At 45.9% G+C, this 20,839-nt stretch overlaps 1 protein-coding gene across 2 annotated transcripts in view; it reads right to left on the bottom strand.

The window, feature by feature from the left end:
- Nucleotides 1–20,839, bottom strand: part of LOC138525571 (uncharacterized) — a 281,870-nt gene that overhangs the window by 188,395 nt on the left and 72,636 nt on the right. For both annotated transcript variants that reach the window (XM_069635608.1, XM_069635607.1), the window contains exon 2: nucleotides 4,279–4,389. In XM_069635608.1, the coding sequence (XP_069491709.1) occupies nucleotides 4,279–4,389 (111 nt within the window). The remainder of the gene's footprint in view (nucleotides 1–4,278; nucleotides 4,390–20,839) is intronic.

The raw sequence follows: 20,839 nt of genomic DNA on the forward strand, positions 1-20,839 counted from the left end.
ATTCTCTGAGAAGAACCTTAAAATTCCCGTAATTCTGTAGAACCGGGTCTTCTCCTGTCACAAGAGGTGTAGCCCACGCAAGGGCATTGCCCACCATATTCGATATGAGGAAGCCAACCTTAGCCTGATCAGAAGAAAACATATGAGGGCGGAAAGTGAAGTAAATAGTGGCAGCTTCCAGAAACTCTTTAAGTTTTTTGGGAGAACCGTCGAACTTCCCCGAAGATAGGGCCATAGGTGGCAATTCTGGGGGAGGGGAAGGTTCTTTGCCCAAAACCAATTGTTTTAATACCACATTTTCTGCCTTAACAGTCTGAAGCTCTTGAGAAAGGGACTGTACAGCTTTCCATAGTTCTTGGATTTGATCCTGCAACTGTTCTGGAGTAGCCATTGGTATCTTCGGGCGTTGCAAACTGTCACAATCTGGAGAATGACTTGAAGTCACCGTAAGGGTATTGTCCAAATGCTTCACTTTCCCACCCGAGGCACCACTCTCCTCACCTGAGTCTTCAGGGTCTGAGGCTCCGACGCCGTGTCTGTGGGCAAGGTAATCCTTTTTACTCTTTGTTGTGAATGCTCTGACACGGAATGAAGCCGTGGTGGAACTCTGTATTGGTTACCACCTTGGCTCCGTTCCCGTATGCAGGCGGGTAAGGGGAAAAAGCCCAAAGGCGGAAAAAACCCCTGAGTTGTAGTCGTGGATTGCGATGAGAGATGTAGTAGTCGCTGTAGTGGTAGTGAAATTCAATTGCCTCGGGATCCTTTAGGTAAACAAATCGAAGATCCTTCCGGAGAGGAAATGACAAGGAAGGAAAGAACACTGGCAAGTAGCCGGTAAGCGTCCAAACACAGCAGCAGAGGGAAAACCGGCGGAGGAGAGGAGCCGCCAGGGAGACGGGAAGGAAGGAAAAAAGAAGGGAGAGAAATCCCCAGAAGGGGGAACAAGAGCGAGCGAGAGAAAAGCACTGTAAGCGTCTCACCGTGAAAACGAAAGGAGACGGTTGCAACGCAAGGAATCATGGGTAGCAGGAAGTAAATAGGCGAGACGAAGAACAGAGGAAAAAACACTAGACCGTAAACAGAGAAACGTGAAAAAAACGTGGTGGCAGTGTTAATGGCGGCGAAGCCGTAACAACGGCATCCATCGCCAACCAAGAGGGTTCATGACACCCCCACCCTCTACAATGCTTACACAAATCTTCTCTTCGCAGCAATAGATGCCATGGGAGTAATCTATACTAACTTTGCGGACAATACACAGATACTCATCCCAATCACTGGTAATCAAGAACAAGAAACTAGCCTCATAAATAAAATCTACTCTCTCATTCAAAATTGGATGGCAACAAACAGTCTATGCCTTAATGGTGAAAAGACAGAGATCCTCATTGTAGGTTCTCCAGCCGACTGAAAAGGTTACATCAGGACTATACGTCTATTATTATAGATGGTACTCCTATTCCTATCTAAAACTCTAGGGGTTTACCTAGACTCAAGCCTCACCATGAGTAAACATATGAACTCACTCGCCTCTTCCACCACCTACACGGCTAATCTCATTGCCCTGAGTCAACAATTTCTCACTCCACATAACTGCATCACACTAGCAAGAGCCCTTATTCTTTTTAAGTTAGACTATTGCAATATACTATGGTTAGGCACTAATAAGAAAAATCTAGACAAATTGCAATTATTGCAAAACAAAGCACTAAGAGCAGCACTTGGAATCAAAAAGGGACCACATATCACAGACTAGGAGAGAGGTACATTGGTTACCCATACAAGCCAGAATACTACACAAAACACTTACCACCACACATAAATGCATCACCCAAAACGCCCCTACCTATCTAAATCAATGTATCACTCGCAAAACAGCAACTAGATCACTCAGATCCAACTCTAGCACACAATTACTCATCCCCCATTTCAAGAACTCAAGAACAGGAGGTTCCAGCTTCCCCGTAGCAGCTCCCAGAATCTGGAACTCACTCCCCTTGAAAATAAGCAACGAGTCCTCTCACACCCACTTTAAGAAACTACTAAAAACCTGGCTTTTCAACAAATTGTAACCTGCCCTCAGCATAAGTCCTGCTTATAACCACATGTCGTGCTGTATACCTCTACGTGTCACTGCTGTCAACCTATATTTGCACTGTATATACCATGCTATTGTTCCAGTTATCACCTAACAACTTTTGCCCTTGTAACCAGAAAGCCTTACTGTAATCTTGTAACCTATGCTGTGACACCCCCGGGTTTGAGCATATAATCAAATGCAATAAATAAATAAATAAATAAATAAATAAATAAATAAATAAAATTCACCGGAATTGGGAAACTCGTGGGAGACCCAGTGCAGCTGCACAATGACAACACGGCGCAACCAGTCGTGTTGAAGCATCGCAGGGTGCCCTTTCACCTGAGAGGCCTCATGGAACAAGAACTCGACAATCTGATCAGACTAGACATCATCAAGAAGGTGCAAGATCCGACTCCGTGGGTCTCTCCTATAGTGATTGCAAGAAAACCCAAACAGCCGGACGCCATACGCATCTGTGTGGACATGCGTCTACCGAACAGAGCAATGCATCGGGATCGACACATTACATCGACCCTGGTTGACATCCTGGCGGACCTACAAGGCACCCGTTACTTTTCCAAGTTGGATCTCTGTGGTGTTTACCACCAGCTCGAACGGTGTCGCGCTACATTACTACCTTTAGCACACACAAAGGGCTATACAGATATAAGCGTCTGCGCTTCGGGGTCTCCTCGGCTGCGGAGGTCTTCCAAAATTCCATCAGAGGGGAGCTGGCTGGGCTAGAAGGAGCAATTAACATCAGCAATGACATCATGGTCTACGCAAAGTCAGAGCAGAAGCATCTGGAGAGATTGGAAAGTGTACTGCAGTGCATTCAACATCTCAGTCTCACTCTGCACCGGGACAAATTTGTGCTTATGCAGATCGAGTTCTTTGGATTTGTATTCCAAGAGAGTGGCATATGCCCTGACCCGATGAAGCTGAAGGACATCAAGGAAGCATGTGCCCCAATAAATGTGTCGGAGGTGCGTAGCTTTCTCGGGAGGGCCACGTATTGTGGACGGTTTATACGAAACCTAGCCACTCTTGCGGAATCACTCTGAAGTCTAACGTAATGCACATGGAGGTGGACAGCGCTTGAACAAAGCACGTCCGACGACATGAAGGGAGCGCTGACAGCAGAGGACACAACAGCATTCTTTAATCCGGAGAAAAATTCAGAGATAATAATGGACGCCACCCCGTTCGGCTTGGGGGCCGTCCTTATGCAGCCAGGTGAAAATGGTGTGGACCGTCCAGTGGCTTTTGCCAGCCGGGCGCTCTCAGCAACCGAGCAGACATATTCACAAATTGAAAGAGAGGCCCTGGCGGTGCTTTGGGGATGCAGGCATTACCATCTCTACATCAACTGCAAACCTGTGAAGGACATCACGGACCATAAACCCCTGATACCGATCATGACAGGCTCTTCCTCCAAGCCGCCAGCGGGAATTGAAAAGTGGCTCCTTGCCCTACAGTAGTATGATGTTGAACTCACTTTCCGCCCCTGGGCCATCAACGCTGCAGACTATTTGTCGCACCGCCCTAGTACGAGTACCGACGACATTCGAAATACTTCAGTTGATGACGGATGTTTCAGAATTCTCCAGGCTGCTGGAATGAAAGGGGAGTGGCAGAGAGTCCTCGAAAAGTTTGAGGCAAGGACCACAGAGGCAAGAACAGCGTTCGAGCAGTTGTGGAGAGTGAGGGGGGAACTCACATTTCTGGATGATGGTTTGGTACCAAGGGGCATGAAGATGGTGGTCATTTGAAACTCCAAGGTCACCAGAGTCCAGACTCTCCATCTTGTACACCATGTTTGAAAGAATGAATAGGTTTTTATTAATTTGAGGTAGTATTAATCTTCCTAAAGGTGTAATTTCTCTCTACAGGACCTTCCATTCCTGCGGTTTCCACATAATATTCCCTCTCTCCTCTTGATTTTGTTTACAACAAGTTTGAAGGATCAATCACAAGTCCTATCTCAACACTAACCTTCCTAAACTTCAAACATATGTAACACATTTGTTTCAAATGAAACTCATTAAAGGTTGACATGAAACAGCCGTTTTGATTAAATATCTTGGGATTTTCACAAAACAAAAAATGCAATGTTCGTCTTTTGGGTGGAGAATTAACGTTTTTAATCATTTATCAAGCTCACATCTTTTCTTGACCTAATGATTGTACTGTACCTTGAACAACCCGGATTTTATGTAAGGCGATGTAACAACTTCCTTATGAACAGATTGTTGAGGTGTATCCTCTGGTTTGATGTAATCTTTGTTGTTCTTCACCTTCAAAACCTGCAGTTGAGAAACACAATTGAAGAAAGACTGAAATGGCGAGTGTACTTGACACGCATCTCATAATTCAAATTAGTATTGTCCATCTATTTATTTACCAACTTTCCATTCAAGACCAAAGAATAATTTTTGATCAGGCGGTTGCAAGTTGTTTAACTACCATTGGTTACTTCTCAGAGTGCTATTGGTTTTCTGTGAATCCATCATCATGGCACACCCGTATTTCTGATTTTCTTATGATGCGATTATGTGATGCAACATCAGAATTGGGCACTTGAATGCACCCTCCAGAGAAGTGTCTTGGGAAGGAGATGGTCCTATGCCAGCCCCCTCGCCTGTCCAGCAGTAAATAGATCACATGTAGACCAAGGGGGGACAGACACCTACCTCAAAGGTGCGTCCGCTCTTAATAGAGCGAAGAAACTTAGACAAATAACATAGCTCACACCCTTGAGACCAAACACCATTTTGTATTAAACTGGACGCCATCTTTTAACTAGGCCCGAAAAGCATCCCTTTGTAAAACACAGCTCTCCTATCCCCAGCACCTCGCACAGAGAGCCCAAGACATCACCAGCTCTGCGTGAGTCTTGTTCTCACGGAAGTCCAGCCATTCATTGTTGCAATTGTTCAGTATCGCTTCTTCAGACTGTGCTCGCTGCAGAGCGTGAGACCAGAACAGGCCCCAGCACAAGTGCCCATCCACCGCCACTAAACTGCCTGTGCCCTCGCACCCATGGCCAAGCTAGAGGCCACCAGCCCAGGTCTCCCCCTAAACTCTTTCATGCTGATACCCATCAAACCCCCTTGCACTGACCATTCCAGAAAACCCACCATAGGTTTAATCCTTTAGGGCAGTATACTCCCTCCAAAAGCAACAAATGTCTGATCGTATCACGAGGCACCAGGACAGGCAGGCCGTAGATGAAGCCCCTGGGTTGGGCACTTGGGAGCGGGAACTGTACTATCAAAGGTGCCCTGAATGTGCAGGTCGGCATGCCCATATATTATTCCCTCGTTCCGAAGTGATGATCAAGTGTCCACCATTATTTGTGATTTGTTAGTTCCTGTTTTTTAGCTTAGATAGTTAGCATTGTAGCGCCTCACCACCCTGACCTTCACAGCGAAGATGAGCCCAGGTGACCACGTGCACCATGATCGACTGAGAAGCAACAACCAATGGAGAACAGGCATCCCATATGGAGCTGGGTTTAGTATATGTTTTCAGCCAATCAACTATGCCGAAGTGTTACCTATATATGATGTAATTTTGAGCAGAGCGCTCTCGGGCAGTAGAGTTCTTTGCTGGCATACTTTATTTTATATAAACTTTGTCATCCTTGCAACTCATCTCTTGGTCTCATTTCCTGACGGGGTGTGTCATCTTATACTTTTGTATTTTATGAGGTCACGTTTAAAAAAAGGTGCTTGCCTTCATTTGGTGACCCGGACGTAATTTCCTCGAGACCCACGTGCCTGTGGCTGGATCCAGGGCTTCTCCGGAAAGACTGCGCCCATCTACAGCTGACCAGTACCCAAAAAACGCTTACATAGAACAAAAAGGTTCTTGTGGGTTCTGGCTTTGCGAATACCATCCTGCTCGCTGGAGCCGCGTGTGGCCCCAGGCAGAGACCCAGACGTTGTAGATAGACTGCAAGCTGAGGTTCTTGGAAGAACACGGGTATGTGAGTATAAATTGCAAGGACAGACAAATGATGGGATTTGAAGAATATAGAGCAGTGATTGAAGGGAACACGCAAGGGGTGAACTTGAATGGACTGGGTGATTGGTTAAAACAAAGCGCTTTTTCTTTTTATGGCCATTAGGTTTTTTATATAGAGAAATAAGAAGAAAATACAGAGGAGATACAGGAACCTAGCTACGAAAGGGGTTGGAGGGTAGATCCACATTGCACTGTCTCGCCCAGTGCAGAGAATAAATATGGAGATAAAAGTAGGAGCCCCATATAATTAGTGGGCTCGGGAATAAGTAGTGGTCATAGTTTTAACTTGTTATATTAGCTTATTATTTTCAGTGTTTTTATATATGTGGAGGAAGGCCCGGGAGGGGCAAAACGTGATGTGAATGATGAATACGTGAGAAAGTGGATATTGCTTTAAAAAGGGGGGGAGAAGAAGTTACATGTTTTTTTGTTCTTTGTTTATGTTCTGTTTTTGTTGATGGTAAACTTGTTTTATGTTTCATTGTATGTGATTGTGTATTGTATCGTACATTGACACCAGAGAGAGAGAGGGAGATGTTATAAGATTTAATTGATTGATCTGCAAAGAAGGCCCAAGGTATAACAGAGAGGGTAAAGGGGAGAAAGGGCCTTACACATAGTGGAGGAACCTTGTACAAAAGGTATAGGATCTTAGCCATGGGTATGGACACCCCACTATCCCATATTGGCAAGCATCTTCCCCTGTATAGAGACCAAATTAAGAAATACCATGGACAATGGGTGATAGAAACGAAGGGGGAGGGATTGTCACATGCTTGGCCAGGAGAACGATTGTTTGATAAGGGAATATTAGAACATCTATCCACATACCTAACAGCAAAATACAAAGGGAAGCAGCTTCAAAACAGAAGGGAGGTGTTAGATTTGTGGAGGATTAAATTCGAATAAATTCCTGTCACAAATAAGATGAAGAAAGGCTCAGAAGTGCCAACAGTAACAATGGGAGGTGAGAAAGTAAAGGAGATGGGGGAAGAGGAACCTAAGAAAATGGATGCATTGCTCACAAGGCCGGCAGAGGGGTGAACAAATCCAACGTATGCATCAAGGGCAAGTGCACCAACTACATCAAGTACAGCCCTTCCACCACCTAATGACCCATCAACCACAACCCCCGCCCATACTGGAGTAAATACTCAAGATCTTGAGGTGGCATTAACCTCCACCCGTACAGAGTTGGCTTGATTACGAGCTGTGTGTGAAGCAACACAAGGATCAGAGGGAGGGCCTCAACCTCAGAGAGACATCCCTCTTATACTCGAAGATGAATTGAAATTGGGAGATTTCCTTTTCAGGATTGACAGTGCGGGCAGTACAAGTAGAACGGGAAGGGGAAACTGATAGTTTGGGGTATGGCACTGTGGCTTCCGTGAGGGACGAGGAGTATTGGAGTGACTTTGATGAATCAGAAGAAGGTGCAGTGGGAGGGAGACAGCGGGTGCAGTGGACTGCCCCCAGAGTGGGATAGACATGGGAGAGGAGGCTCTGAAACAGGAGATGGACAAAAACTCAGATGGGCTCAGATGGACAAAAACAACCTCCTTAAGTCCCCCCCCCACACACGGTGGGCACAGGGAAATGGATCTATGCCTTTGAGAAAAACACTGCAGGTATGGCCCTGACTTTAGGAGATATAAAAAGCCTCCTGGTATTGGCTAGAGGAGATCAAGCAGGCACAGTGTGGTGAAAGCAGGTTTCCCGGCTGTGAGTATCAGTAACGACACTCATGATGGGGCATCATTTAATAATGTTTGCGCACAAGTGTGGGATGCCCTCGGGGAAAACCTTCCCTGATACCCCTGACTTACATTCGATAATGCAATGCACTATGGGGGATGAGGAGGATGCTGCCCAGTTCATTCTTTGGGTCCAGGGGATGTGGCGCACGCAGACAAGCACCGCATCGGACCAGTCTACCTCCCTATTTTACTTCATCATAAAGAAAGGCCTCCCAAAGGAAGTACAGAAGGCCCTTGACAAGATAGAAGGGATAGAATCCAAGGGCTGGCCTGAGATTCAAAGCATTATAGTGCACCATTGTAGGAGGATCAAAGAAAGGGAAATAGAAACAATTCAGACGAGATTATCTGAAGTAGCAAAACTTTCGCTACCACCCCGAACGGTGCACCAGCACCCTACCAAGGGGCATGTATGCTCAGTGAAAATATTTTCTCTTGCCTGGGGACAGACACACTCACCCTGACTAGGACAGCCCACAGAGAGCACTAGCGTGTCCATTCCTATCCACTACCTAATATCCAGAAGAGGAACCTCTGGTTGGGGCAGAGATAGGGAACAAACAGTTCATATGTGAAGGTGATTTTCTGTTATCTGGCCAAATTCTCGAAATGCAAGGGTTCTCTTGAGCTGTAGTAACGTTTCCTTATACAGACGATTTAGATGTAAAATAGGGGCAAAACAGTGCAAGCACCTCTACTTTGCTATGACATTTCCCCTGTCAATTTACTGGGACAAGATTTACTCAGCAAGCTAAACATGACCATATCATTTACAGGCAGGGGAATTGTTTGCTCCACCCCAGTCATGTGCTCCCTCAGAGTAATGCTGTCGATACACACCATGGTCAACAAACTAAAGGTGAGGGGGATACTAGTAAATCCCAACATGTTTGTGTACGGGATCTGCGTATTGCCAGAGCAGTGCCTGAGCTCACAAGGAAGGAATGGAGGGTATCCCCTGATTTTGTGTTCCACCCTGTAGCTGCTCCCGAAATAGTTGCTGGCACCATACTGTCCTTAGACTTAGAAGGTGTGAAAGTGTCTGCAAAGAGAATAGTGGCAATAGGGATGGGCAGGTATGTATGTGAATGGCGCACAGTGCTATGCATAGACCCAAATATACCTTTGCATGAGCTAAGTGATGAAGAACTGTTCACTGACGACAACAATGATGGGGAAATTATTTTGGAAATAAACATCCCCTGTGAAGCAATGGTGCAGTATAGAAAAGTACCAAGCCCCTCATGGCTGTCGTCAGCGCACCACCTTCTTATTATGACACAAATATGCAATAAGTGCCTCCCCATTTGTGGACCACCAACCCTCATGATGTGGGCTTACTGAGGGAAGTGACCCCTGTAAAAATAACTCTCAAACCGGGAGCGATATTAAACAGGGTTAAGCAATACCCCCTGTCCAGAAAAGTGGAGGAAAGGATCGAAGCAACATTATATGCACACCAGATCAAGGGATAATGTTCCCCTCAAACTCTCCATGCAATACGGCTATGTACCCCATTAGGAAAGCGACAAGGGGGTTGTGGCGTATGATACAGGACCTTTGACCACTTAACGATATTGTCCAAAAGGAATTCCCTCTTGTCCCAAATCCCACTTCCATTTTGTGCAGCATTGCAAAGCCGGCGACTCACTTTACTGTGCTCATTTTAAAAAATGCCTTCTCCTCAGTGCCCCTCTATCCCGGCTCGCAATATCTCACAGCATTTACACTGGGCGGGAAGAGGCAGGGTCGGACTGGGCTATCGGCCATTCGGCCCGTGTCCGGGCCGATCACTACTTGGAGGGCAAGCCCCTGGGGGCCGGTGATGATCTTACATAAGTTGGCTGGTGTTAGGTTACAATATTTTACTTTGTACAATATTTTACTTTGCTTGGCTTTCCTGCGGGCTGCAGCCCGCTCAGCAGCCAGCTTGCACCTCGTTGCGGCCCACACAGCGGATGCATTCATCAAAGAAAGGTAACACGCAAGCCCTAATACTGTTAAACATTTACAGGAACTTTGTGAGTGATAACAACACAGGCAAGTGACCATAACATATTGAAATTAACATGCAGGAACATCAGTGACAATATCCAATATCCAAACCTTACATGGCAAGGAGTTAAGCATTCATCCGGGAAAAAACAAATTAAGAATACGGCCGGAAACAGTGCTGATGATGAATGCAAACTTAAATGAACTGATAGCCTCCCTTCAACAACAAGCAGGCAATCAGCGAATTGATTATGTCCCTCTACTAAAAGAATAAATGTTAGACGATGGAAACAGTGGGAACAAACTGACAATTATACATCGTCGTGTATACGATAGATCGATAAGAGAAAAGAAAAAAGTACTTAAGAAAAGCATTACCCGCCTGAAGAAGATTCGGTTGCAGGGCTACGCCAAGGAGATTTACAAATGCAAACCAAAATATCATAACCCGTTGAACCTGCACAAAATAACAATGCTGAACCGAGAGGCGGAGCAGAGGTTGCACAAAATAAGAGCAAAAAATACCACAGAAATCTGGAGAACCATTAATGAAAACGACACTCCCCAAAATTCTTTTCTGGTGAATCCAATACAAGCGTCAGAGTGGTGTGAGGTTTACTCACAGATGTAAGAGAAACACCTCATTCAATTGAGGTGAAAGGCACTCTCATTAAATGTCAGGGTAGAGTTGGATATAGGAAATGAAGCTATAGAGAACATCTTTTAAAAAATTGAAAAACTCTAGAGCCCCCGGCCCGGATGGGCTGACGACTGTTATGCTGAAGAGCAATACACCAGAGTGGGCCTTCTTCCTGTATCACCTTTTCAAATATATTCTACGTGCCGAAAAAATACCAACTACATGGAAGGCAGCAGTGGTTGTGCCCATATTCAAAAGAGGGTTAAGAACAAATCCAGACAATTACCGGCCAATAGCCCTCCTGGATGTGGTTGGAAAGGTCTTTGCAACCCCTCTGCTGAAAGGCCTATCTACATGGAGCCATTTTGCCAGACACATAGATCCTTGGCAATTAGGATTTGTTAAAGGGAGAGGGACCTCCCTCAACATTTTTCTGATCAACTTACTAAAAGTGCAATCAGCTAGACACAAGGAGAAGAGAACATTTGTCGCATTTATAGACTTATCAAAAGCGTTTGATACCATCAGAAGGCCCAAACTTTGGGAGAAACTGGAAAGATGGAATTTCCCTGAGGTACTTATGGAAAACATCAAAGATCTTTACTCAGACAAAGTTATCAGAGTTAGGTTAGACAAAACTGAGCTAATGTTGGACCAGATAAACATAACAACAGGTTTGAAACAAGGCTGCCCTCTGGCACCAGAACTTTTTTGCTTGTTTGTGTCAGATGTCGACAATGCATTCGACCAAATACGCTGCTTTCCACCAAAATTGGCCAGATCAACGATCAGCAGACTGCTATATGTTGACGATATTGTATTGATAGATCAGACCCAAGTAGGTTTGCAATATCAACTAGTTGCCCTCCAAGAATATGTTGACAGTAAGGACCTACTAATTAACCAGGACAAATCAAGAATTCTAAATCTGTCCGGGGGTCATAACAGCTGGAAGAAATCAAGTTTGGATGGCCGCTTAAAGGAAAGGGTGTATGTATCAACAATAGCAAAAGTGACGCGCCAAGAATAGCGGGGCTGAGAAGAAAGACAATCCACTTGGCTTCACAAGGAAAGATCATATTACAAAGGTACTGTCGATTCACGCTTATTCCGCTAGTGTCCTTTTATAGGATGAAAGTAGTCCCTATACTAGTTTATGGAATCGAAACATCAGTCTTGTTACCGTTTCAAATATGGTCCATTCTAGAAGGCCTATTCTGGCAATCAGTCCTCCAGCTTCCAAAATCGTTACCTGTCCCATTTATAAGGGGAGAATTGGCCTTGACTTCTCTAAAAGCTGTAGCAGAATGGAAAGCGATACAGTTTTATCACAAGTGCTTGGAGGAGAATGCAACGGAGGGCTTTATAGTCCTCAAAAAAGCAATGAAAGATCAGACAGACGAAATACTAAAGGAATGGCAGTGAATATGCTAAGCAATTTTGGAGGACCTAAATGAGATAGACAAAGAATTAGTGAAGAATCCAGACAAAATGAAAAAAAATGGTATATAAAGGACTGGATCGTCACACAGGAACTCAACTGGAAGTATAAAAACTATGACGACTTCTGGTCAGAACCTCGGAAATTGAATAAAATTCCAAGTTATTTGAAACTGTTCCCTAACTGGTACTTTCAGACTTTGTACATGCGGTTTCGTTTCAACACTCTACCACCAAGAGAAATAACACAGAGAAAAAAAAAGCAAAGCGGTCCTGCAAGTTGCAGACTATGTGGAGATCCAAACTCAATAGAATCTCTGATACATTTGATCCTAATATGTCAGAGAGTGAGGAAAGAACGAAACCATTGTTTTGGGGACATTTTAATTAAATACATTGCGAGAGGTACAGACGTTTGGTGGCGAATCTTAATCGAAGGCGAAAAAATCAGTATGAATTTAGTCTTAGTAAGATTGATAATAGCCATCTTCAAGAAGCTTGATGATTTCTCGCTGGAAGCAGAAACAGGGGAGGAGTAACCAGAGCCCGAAGGAATAGCTAAAAACTCAGAAGAAGTGTAATGACAATAATCTCCCATTTAAGAACTGGGCTTGAAGTGAACAGTCTGAACACCCTTGTCTAGAGCTTCGATTTCTCTCAGTTTTAGTTTCAGTCTTTGTTGTGTTTTGTATATGTTTATGAAAATGATAAAGGTTGTGTTAAATGTTTTTGATTTGTAAATCAATTTACCTAGTAAATAATTTTTTTTTTTTTAAATACTACCCTAATTATGATTTGGATGGCATGGAGTATTTGCTGCATTATGTTGTAGAAAGAAATGACTGCATGAGGTAAATAACAGTACTTTATTTGCACCCCATGCTGTATGCATCCCCATGCGGCCAGATGGTCATTCAAATACTGCATGTTTTTGGGAATATGATAGTTTGTGGGGTTGACGGTTGAGCCTCTGCTGCAGAGATCTGTATGTAAGTGAAGGTCACATATTCAAACCCCAGCACTGTGTCGTCCTTCTGAATACCACAAGCCGCCGAGTACCACAGCACTTCACTGGATCACAGAGCAGCAATGTTAAAGTCCCAGTCCCTGTACACAATTCATTGTGTGTGGGATAAAAAGGTCAATGGGTTCGAAAAGTAAAACTGTCAGCAGGCACCCCACATTTCTGATGATGCTCCCATTTAAACGTGTTTTTGTAGAGACTGCATAAAGTACTACGAGCGCGCTTGCGAATCAGGCCCATTTGTAACACCACCTGGCCCCCACGCTCCCCTCCCAAGCCTTGTGTCTGATACCTTCTTATTACTTTAAATCAGACCATGTTTAGGTGCATTATGACTAGATTGTAATAAGTAAAACGTTCTTTTATAAGGTTATTTTACAATATAGAAAGTGATTTAAACATGAAAAATATTTACATGGGTGCTTTGGGTTGCTCACTTTAACTATCACCGATTTGCGGTGCTCTGCAAGCTCTTTGAGTTGGAATTGTTCCATCATGCATATGAAAGGCTCTGCCACAGTGCCATTGTTAAACGTTTGCACCCTGGGCACCTTAACCACCTGCAGAGTCACACTATATGTGTGTCTGCCTAGCTGTGACTTGGGTAACCAGCAGTGCTGAATGTCCGGCCTGAGCCGATTCTGCAACTGGCTCGGGAGAAAGAGAGAGTGCCTAGGGTGCGTTTCTTCTTGAGCCTTTGAAGTAAAGGTACACTGGGGGTCATTACGACGCAGGCGCTAATTGCGCCAACCTTACCACCATGGTGTAAACTACGTTTACACCATGGTGGATGGCGGATTTACCGCTCCATTCCAAGGTGAGTGGGGCGGTAAATCCCCATTTCCCATTTTCCCTTCCCCATTCCCATTTTTGCCCCATAGGGCATAATGGGAGTGGGGAAGGCGCTAATTACGCCACCGTAAATTATGGTGGCGTAATTAGCATCATGGCAGGTTAGCGCCATGGATTTTAACGGCTGCTAAAAGCAGCCATTAAAATCATCATAGGCGTTAAGGGTTAACAACGGCGTTAACCCTTAACGCCTGGGTCGTAATGAGGCCCACTGTAAAAATTAAAAGGAGTAGTGGTACAATGATTTATAATAGAACTCCATCTCTGGTTGTGGTTATTTAGCACGGCACACTGATTGCCGTTCCTCTGGTAGATTTCCCATCATTTGCTAGTTGCCAGTTACTACCGGGGAAGATATCATTTATGTGCCTGGCTACTAGTGCTGGTGCAGAGCTTTCATGGTCCTGGAAGCGCTACTACTTTTTTATGACAGACTAACTATGGTTTAGCCCCTGGTTATTGGGTGATGCTTGATATCCAGGTGGTGCTCATCATACATTTGTTACAAGCCCTGCACTGTATGTCCATGATATATACTGTGCTTATTGGGTTTTCGTCATCGTTGCTTTGTTTGTTTTTGCAGGCAGGTTGCAGTTCAAGAATCCTCTCCAGCCAGGCTTTAGCAGAGCTACCAACAGCCAGCCAGTCAAGTCCATTACTGCGGGTAAGTAACCACTAGTAATTGTATATCTTCAATGCAGTGTAATGTAAGGTGGTCCTGTTTAGCACACTTCAGCCACTTTGGCAGCCTTGATTATGCATACGTTTTGTCACCCCAGGGGCCACCCTAGGTTCGAGTCCAGTCTATAAGCAGCAGTAACCAGGCAGAACTCCTATCATATTCCTCCAAACCAAATTAGAGTTAGAGAATCAGTCGCTCTCCTCTTTCAATCTGGCCAAGTTTTGTTTTTGTGAATTTGCATCCAGGCTTAATGTGTGTTAGGGCAAAAGAAAAACCTGGATTACACCTCTCTCAAAGGTCCTGTTGCAGAGCACACACTGTGGTTGAGGGTAAAATGATTACACAAATGTCTCATTTGCGTGCATGGAGCAGGATTTTCCTTGCTATATATGTATGTATTGCTGCATGCCCCTTTGTGTTTTTCATAATTTATTAAAAATGCAGCTTTCCATTTTGGCTACTATTATTTCTGAGACTTCAGACCATAATACAATGTCCAGGCCACTGGGCAGGAGAAATAACATGCATGGATCCAGTTAATTTACCATGCCATAATATGCAACAAACATGGGGGGTAGCCAGCAGCCATGTAAGGCAGACGTGCTCACTAGAGGATCCTGTAGATGCGTCCAACGAGAAGCTTCAAATTATAAATGTTACACCTAAAAAAACAGTGGAGCGGTTGCAGAATACATTGGAGAGGCTTCGGTACGAGTGGAAAGCCCCAGATGCCATTGTAAAGGAAGATATGTCGAGGGCGCGAGGCGCCGTCAGTGAAGACTGAAAATGGCGGTGGGGAGAAAGTGAGCGGCTACGAAGTGAACCGCAAGATACCAACAAGAGGGGAGAGCAGAGGCACCGACACAAGAGCGCGCACTAGGCATTCTCAACAACCCAGGTGTGGACCAGTCATGCATTACCCCGGACTATGGTGGAGGTAAACCCACCACTGCTGGGTGGCAGAAAACAACAGTGGATCAGGGTCCGATTAACTGGAAAGCCCAAGCGCCACATACACGCCACAATAGACAGCAATAGGCGGCTGACGTGGATACAGAGAAGGCAAGGAGTATGTCCGGCAACAGGATTCACCGATCCAGAAGATGCTTGAAAGCAGGGGTGTGCGGATCACAGCAGAAACACACAACGGATCCCTGAAGCTGCGCTAGCGGAAGCAGCCATCCACCATAGAGCGACCGCAGTGACTGCAGGAAGAAAGACCAGAGCGGCACAGAGGATAGCAGGAGAGCCCCTATGCCCCAGATGCAGGTAAGGAGCAGAGGGAGTGGGGAGGCCCTAACGGAAAGCCAGAACATTTAATCAGACTGAAGTGTCCCCCCCCACGCTCCCCTGAGATCGGCAGAGCTGCATAGGAAGGGCAACAAGCAGACTGAACAGAAGAAAAAAACACCTCCGTGGGGCACATACTCCCCCTCACAGAATAGACAAGAGTGTGGGGCAAAGAGAGTGCCTGAGCCAGCGCAATCCAGCCAGAAGACTGATAGACAAACTAGAAGTGGGCACACGTTGTGAAAGGCCCTTACACAAAGCAAACTCACGTGTGAATCAAGATGTACAAGCAAGACAGGGAACGACGCAACTTCAGACGCAGAGGGAGGAAGACGGGAAAAATAAGGAAATGCTGTGCAGCTGCCACTACACCACACTGTTGCATGTTGATAAAAAAAAAGCGGATTCCCCCAGCAATGTATTGCAAAGTGCATGTGTAAAGAAGGCATAGACACATAAGGACAAGGACGGAAACAGTGACGCCTGCCTGCACCTTAGCTGCGATTTGACTGGAAAAGTTGATTGTATGCCCCCATAAGAGCCTTCAAGACAAGAGGAGATGAACAACCGTGGTGCGTGTTAAGATGGATTTCTGAACTCTGACCTGGTGGGCAGAGGTTCAGAAAGCCAGCCTAGTTTCTTGGAACAGGGTAACCTTCTGGACAAGCCAGACCAATGAAGGTAGCGTTGGCGGTGGTCAAAACTAGGGGCCTCATTACGACTCTGCTTTTTGTGGCATGGCTACCCCCATTCCGGGTACTGGGTTCCCTGAATTTTGAAATCCCGAGCCATTCTGACCTTGGAGGGCTCGCTATTTCCCCATTCATGAAACCCGGACCTGGTACATCCCCATTCCCATTTCAGCCGCCATAGGGCTCAATGGGAATGGGGATGATGCTAACAACGGGCCCGTTAATGACGGGTCCGTTGTTAGCATCCTGGTCTGCTCGCGGGACCCGCTAAGGACGCCTGGTTTTACCAGGCGTCCTTAGCGGGTCCCGCGATCAGACCTCGTAATGAGGTGGTAGGGAGTTAACGGGCCGGTAGCTCTACCAGCCCCAGTAACCCCCTACCGCCAGGGTCGTAATGAGGCCCTAGGCCCCAGGAGGGGTAAGGGTGACTGAAAGACCTCAATGAGCACACAGAGTAAAGGACACTTACAAATCACTCCCAGGCAGGCGTATCTATATTAAACATAGAAGTACATTTATTCTAGGCCTTTGAAGCTTAACACACAGTAATAATCACAGTAATACTTTTAAACCAACATAACCCTTCTATAATACATATATATAAGACCAAGTGGCCTAAACGGTTAAATGCACAGAATGGGTCCACAACCTTCCACAACCTACAAAAGGGAATGAAGTTGGCAGTGCAACGAATCTTTATTCAATTCTGCAGTAATCACAATCCTAACTGAAAGGCAGCCCAGTACCTAAGAAGAGTGGAACCTCTTGCTCAAATGTACTTGCAATTCTGGCACACGTGCTAGTGCAGTTGGGTGAAAACGAGATCTCTTTTAGGGTCTGTAGCAGCTCAGGAAGGTGGGTGAGGTGATGCAGAATAAGTTCCCACTATTTGTGGAGGGTCTCCGCGAGAGGGCAGAACAGGTTCCAGGAGTTGGAAATAGTTTGAAGAGGGAAAATCAGAATATGCCTTCTGTCCCGAAAGACCCCGCAACCGGAAGAAGCACCAATGACAACATGGCCATCGATCATATGAGATCACAGCAATTCCCACTGCTCCCATGATGGACAACTACCACGAAAGAGACCCTGTCAGCAGAACTTACATCCTTGCAGCAATATGAACTCTACCCAGAGTGGATAAAGACACACAAGACAGAGCTGGAAACGGCTACATGGACAGAATCGACTAAAAGCACCAAGAAGCCATTCCTCAAGTCGTTAGAGACATCACAACAACATAGCCATGTTAGACAGGAAGCACATGTGCAATCCGCATATCCGGGACACTCACACACCCACCCTACATGAAGAACATAGGAGTACAGCTCTACGAGTTAGAGGACAGTGACATATACATACTGTCTGCACATTTATTATTTTGCCACTTAGGCTTATCGCAGCAACTGTAGGGGAGGACTGGTCCAAGACGACCCCCCTCGCCTGCACTTTCTCCCCAGGTGAGGACTATGGCTCTCTTGGGCGTCTCCTCATGCCACCCGGGCCCAGGTGGTGGAGGGCTCACCTACTGGAGACATTGCCCGCACGTATTAAATTGCCCACACGTATTAAAATTCAGCGAGGCCTAGACACCATTTTGTCTGGTAAAGATGGTGTGAGCTCAGCGCACTGTAGCGCGGCCCCCACCCTCGGAGGGTTTCAGTTATCCTTGTTGCCGCAGCACCCTGGTAGATCCGCTGCGAGCCCGTTCCCACGAACCAGAAGGACATGAGCCAGTGTAATGCACTAACATTGTAACAGTCACCTTCCGCAGTGTATCGTATCATCGCTCCCAGCATGACCCGGCCAGCAGGCTTAGGCAAAGTAAAATGAACAGTAAAATGGTCGTCACAGGCCTGACAATCCTCGTATATTAATGTTTAAACTACTTGCAAAGGATGCGTTCCTCTCATAAAATCCCTTATATTACAAAAGCCTGTAAGATGTATAATTAAAAGAGATCATGCCCCCATGATATAAGCAACAATGAGCATACACCATTGCAGTTGGATGCTAATAATAAAGGAACGCACCAAGAATCTATTTGTTACGCGTATTACTGAGATACTTACACCCCATGGGCTCGCGCCATGACTGAACTAATGCTGCTAGAATACACGAGAAAGCGAATGTAACCAGACTGTGGAACTCATGTGAAGAATGCGCAAGAAATACACTTGTTTTGTATGTATGTCTAAGCTTCTTATGTGCCACCACCGTCACGTACCATGGCGAGTCATTTCCTATGTATTCCACCAACCCGACTACTACCTCACTTACTGTATATGTATATACGCATATAATTAAATAGCAAAGTTGAAATGCATGTTCTAAAAGGATTTGAATAAGTATTATAGAATGTTCAAATGTTTGATGTTTAACCTAACTCAGCAACACACGAGGGAGATACCTTTGTGAAATACTTGCAAGGCCATTCCCCCTCCCACCCTGTGAGGGCTGCCAAAGAGCAGAGACCGCGCCGCGCTGCTTTACCTCCCCCAACCAGACTGGAGCCGCTTCAAAGATTTGTAATCCCCACTGTAGCACCCAAGGCCACCACCCGCCACCTGCATTATTTACAGCACAGCAGTAAACCTCTGCCTGAACGTACGCGCCCCCCCGTAAACCTCACAACCCACCGGACCACCTCAGACTTATGGCCCTGTGCAATAAAGACACCCAACACTTTGACAATACACAGCGGAACATCCATAACAACTTCTAACAAGGCAGAAAGACATGTACCGCCCGTGCCAGGCCCTGAAGCTTAGCCCCTCGACCTATGGCCCCGGTCAACAGGACACTGGTAACCATGCCCTGACGTATTGCCTCCAGTCCCCTCACAAGGTGCATTCCTCCTGTGTTGCATTAACCTGTTGCATAACCCATTGTAAGATTTACTGAAGAAGATAACACTAAAACTGCTTGAATGACTGCGGTGTGCATGGCATAGGGCTAATAAGTCAGGAAGAGACATTCATCTCTGCCACTGGCCACGATGGCCCCACAACACAGCCTGGATGAACTCCGCCACCCGACCAGGCCCAGCCCAACCCACGAGGCTGCCCAATGACGTCTTCCAGCCAAAGCCAACCACATCACAGCAGCACCTATAGTTAGTCGTCGCCACCCAATCCCCATGAATTTGTGCCCCCTATAGTGTGTAGGTACTTATGACGTTTTTTGTAAATATATACGCCTGTCTTTGCTATTGTCAGACAGAGCGCTGTCGGAGTTTGCAGAGTTCTTTGCATGCCCTATTCTGATTGATAAACTCCCATTTACGCTCACCCGCACTCTGTCTTGGCCTTATTCCCATTTTGGGAGAGTCCTTCATTGTCTCTCATTGCGGGGAGGATCGTGCTGTTTGGGGACGCTTGCCTTCAGTGGTGACCCCGATAGCGTGATTTTTATTTCTTCCTAAACTCCTTATAACCGTCCCCGTTTGGCACAAGAATCTCCGGTCGAAAAGGGATACGCACGGTGAGCCGGCTCCGGGAGGCTGCCCGCCAACGGCGACCGGTACACTAAGAAGTGCGCACTCAATGAGAAAGGGTACGGGATCCCGATTGGAAAAAAATCCCCTTTGAGTGCCGCTCGCCGGAGCCGGGGCTGACCGTTGAGTTACCGGTGACACTGCCTGGACGGACCCAGTTTCGGAGACTATCGGTTCAAGACGGGCACGTGAGTACTGAGTGTGAGCGATTGTAAAGGGAGCGGGGAGAGAAGGGTAGGACAGGGAACGAGAAGGGGGTACGAAGATATACTAAGGATTACTCTAAAATTTCCTTTCTTTTTCTTTGCATATGGCCATTAGGATTACGAGGTGAAAAAAGAGATAGAAGTGACGGGAACCTAGCTCCGAAAGGGGGTGGAAGGCGGCGCCGCATAGTGCTATATTGACTAGTGCTGGGAATATATGACGAAGTGAAATACAAGATAAAAGTGTTCAGCAAAAGGGGGCACTGAGAATATATTAGTGATCGCTACTACTTCTTTTTCTTTTTCTTTAGGGGTAGGGGGAGAATAAAAACGGAATTAGCACAAACTTGGGAGAAAAGTAAGAGAACAAGGGTCCTACTAGAGGGGGGAGAGAAGGTTAAAACCTATAAATATATGCATATGCGCTAAGTAAGATAGACAGGAACAGCCGGCTAGGGAGGAAAGGGAGGGCAGCGTGAATGGTGTACGGAGTGTTACCAAGAGGTGTGTGCACCTCGTATGTGTCAAGGGACGACTTTGTCGTTGCGAATGTGTAAAACGGCTATACATGTATAATTGTCAAATGGTCATGGTAAGTGTGACCGGATAAAAAATCTTTTTGAAGCAACGCTGAGACAGTGACGTGAGTGGGTACC

Source organism: Ambystoma mexicanum, chromosome 7p (genome assembly GCF_040938575.1).
Source record: "Ambystoma mexicanum isolate Mex_15411 chromosome 7p, UKY_AmexF1_1, whole genome shotgun sequence".
Lineage (NCBI taxonomy): Eukaryota > Metazoa > Chordata > Amphibia > Caudata > Ambystomatidae > Ambystoma > Ambystoma mexicanum.